A 1226-nucleotide genomic window follows, 5' to 3' on the forward strand; every position below is an offset into this window, starting at 1 on the left:
TTTCTGATGCCATGGGTTTTGGGTGGAATAGGAACACTTTTGTACCAGTTAGGCATCCTGGAAGACTATTACACCGGAGCACTTTCGGGTGGACTAATGTTTTTCACTGCATTTGTCATCCAGTGCACAAGTGTGTATGCCAGAAACAAATCCATGACAGTAGAAAGAATGCTAACCACAGATATCTTAGCAGAGGAAGATGAGCATGAATTTACAAGTTGTGCTGGTGCTGAAACCATCAGATTTCTAATTCCTGGCAAGAAATACATAGCCAATACAGTTTTTCATTCTGTTCTTGCTGGGGTAGTGTGTGGTCTGGGAACATGGTATCTTCTCCCCAGCAGAATAACCTTGTTGTATGGCAGTGTGGGAGCTACTGCTGTACTGTTTGTCTTTGGCTGGATGACATTATGTATAGGAGAATATTCATTAATTGTAAACACAGCTACAGAGACTGCGACTTTCCAAACCCAGGACGCTTATGAAATCACTCCTCTTATGAGACCTCTTTATATTTTTTTCTTTGTTTCTGTGGATCTTGCACACAGGTAAAAAACTGTCAAATACTTTATAATTTGCTTTGTTTTTAAGTATACATAGTAAGAGAGCCGTCCTTTAGTATTAAAAAGAATAATCTGTGAATTAAAGATCATCAAGACCAAACTGCTGGATGATAGGTTATTTTGATGATTAATCTTTTAGGACTATTCTCTGTTAAACATTCATACTAAAGCAGTCATTAAAACTTATTGAAGAGTTTTGTAAAAATCATTTTTATGAAAAATAAGTAAATTTCTTTCAGTCCTGTGTTTCATTATGAATAAGGAGCTTTGAATCTGTAAGAGAGCTCGCCTGAAGTCTGAAAAGAGATGGAACTTTCCTCTGGGGGTGGGAGAGAAATGAAGAATTTAAAAAAAAGTTATACATAAATATTATGTACAGATAGAATGAATTTAGATGATGGAGTGAATTTGAATAGAATAACATTTCTAATTTATTATTGTAACAACGTATAGGAAGGAATAGTAATTTTTTTAATCAATTCATTACAGAAAATAGCATTTTTTTAACAAATAAAATTGCAAAATTATTTGATAACCTTTTTTGCTTGCCTTTTCTAAATCTGACTCTTTCTCTTTCTCTGTTTCTATAGATTGCAGCTTTCTCTTTCCCAGGTTAGTGTCCAGGTAGAACTGTACAGGCGTTTAAAAATATTTAGCCAGTTT

At 34.4% G+C, this 1226-nt stretch overlaps 1 protein-coding gene across 1 annotated transcript; it reads left to right on the forward strand.

Annotated features, from left to right (window-relative positions):
* Positions 1–1138, forward strand: LOC111819499 (pecanex-like protein 4; the record flags this gene model as incomplete). Its single annotated transcript, XM_023726114.1, has 1 exon — positions 1–1138. A coding segment is annotated over one exon (552 nt), but the record flags the coding sequence as incomplete, so codon positions are not given.
* Between the last annotated feature and the right edge of the window lie 88 nt (positions 1139–1226).

This window comes from Trichechus manatus, unplaced genomic scaffold, assembly GCF_000243295.1.
Source record: "Trichechus manatus latirostris isolate Lorelei unplaced genomic scaffold, TriManLat1.0 scaffold00010, whole genome shotgun sequence".
NCBI lineage: Eukaryota > Metazoa > Chordata > Mammalia > Sirenia > Trichechidae > Trichechus > Trichechus manatus.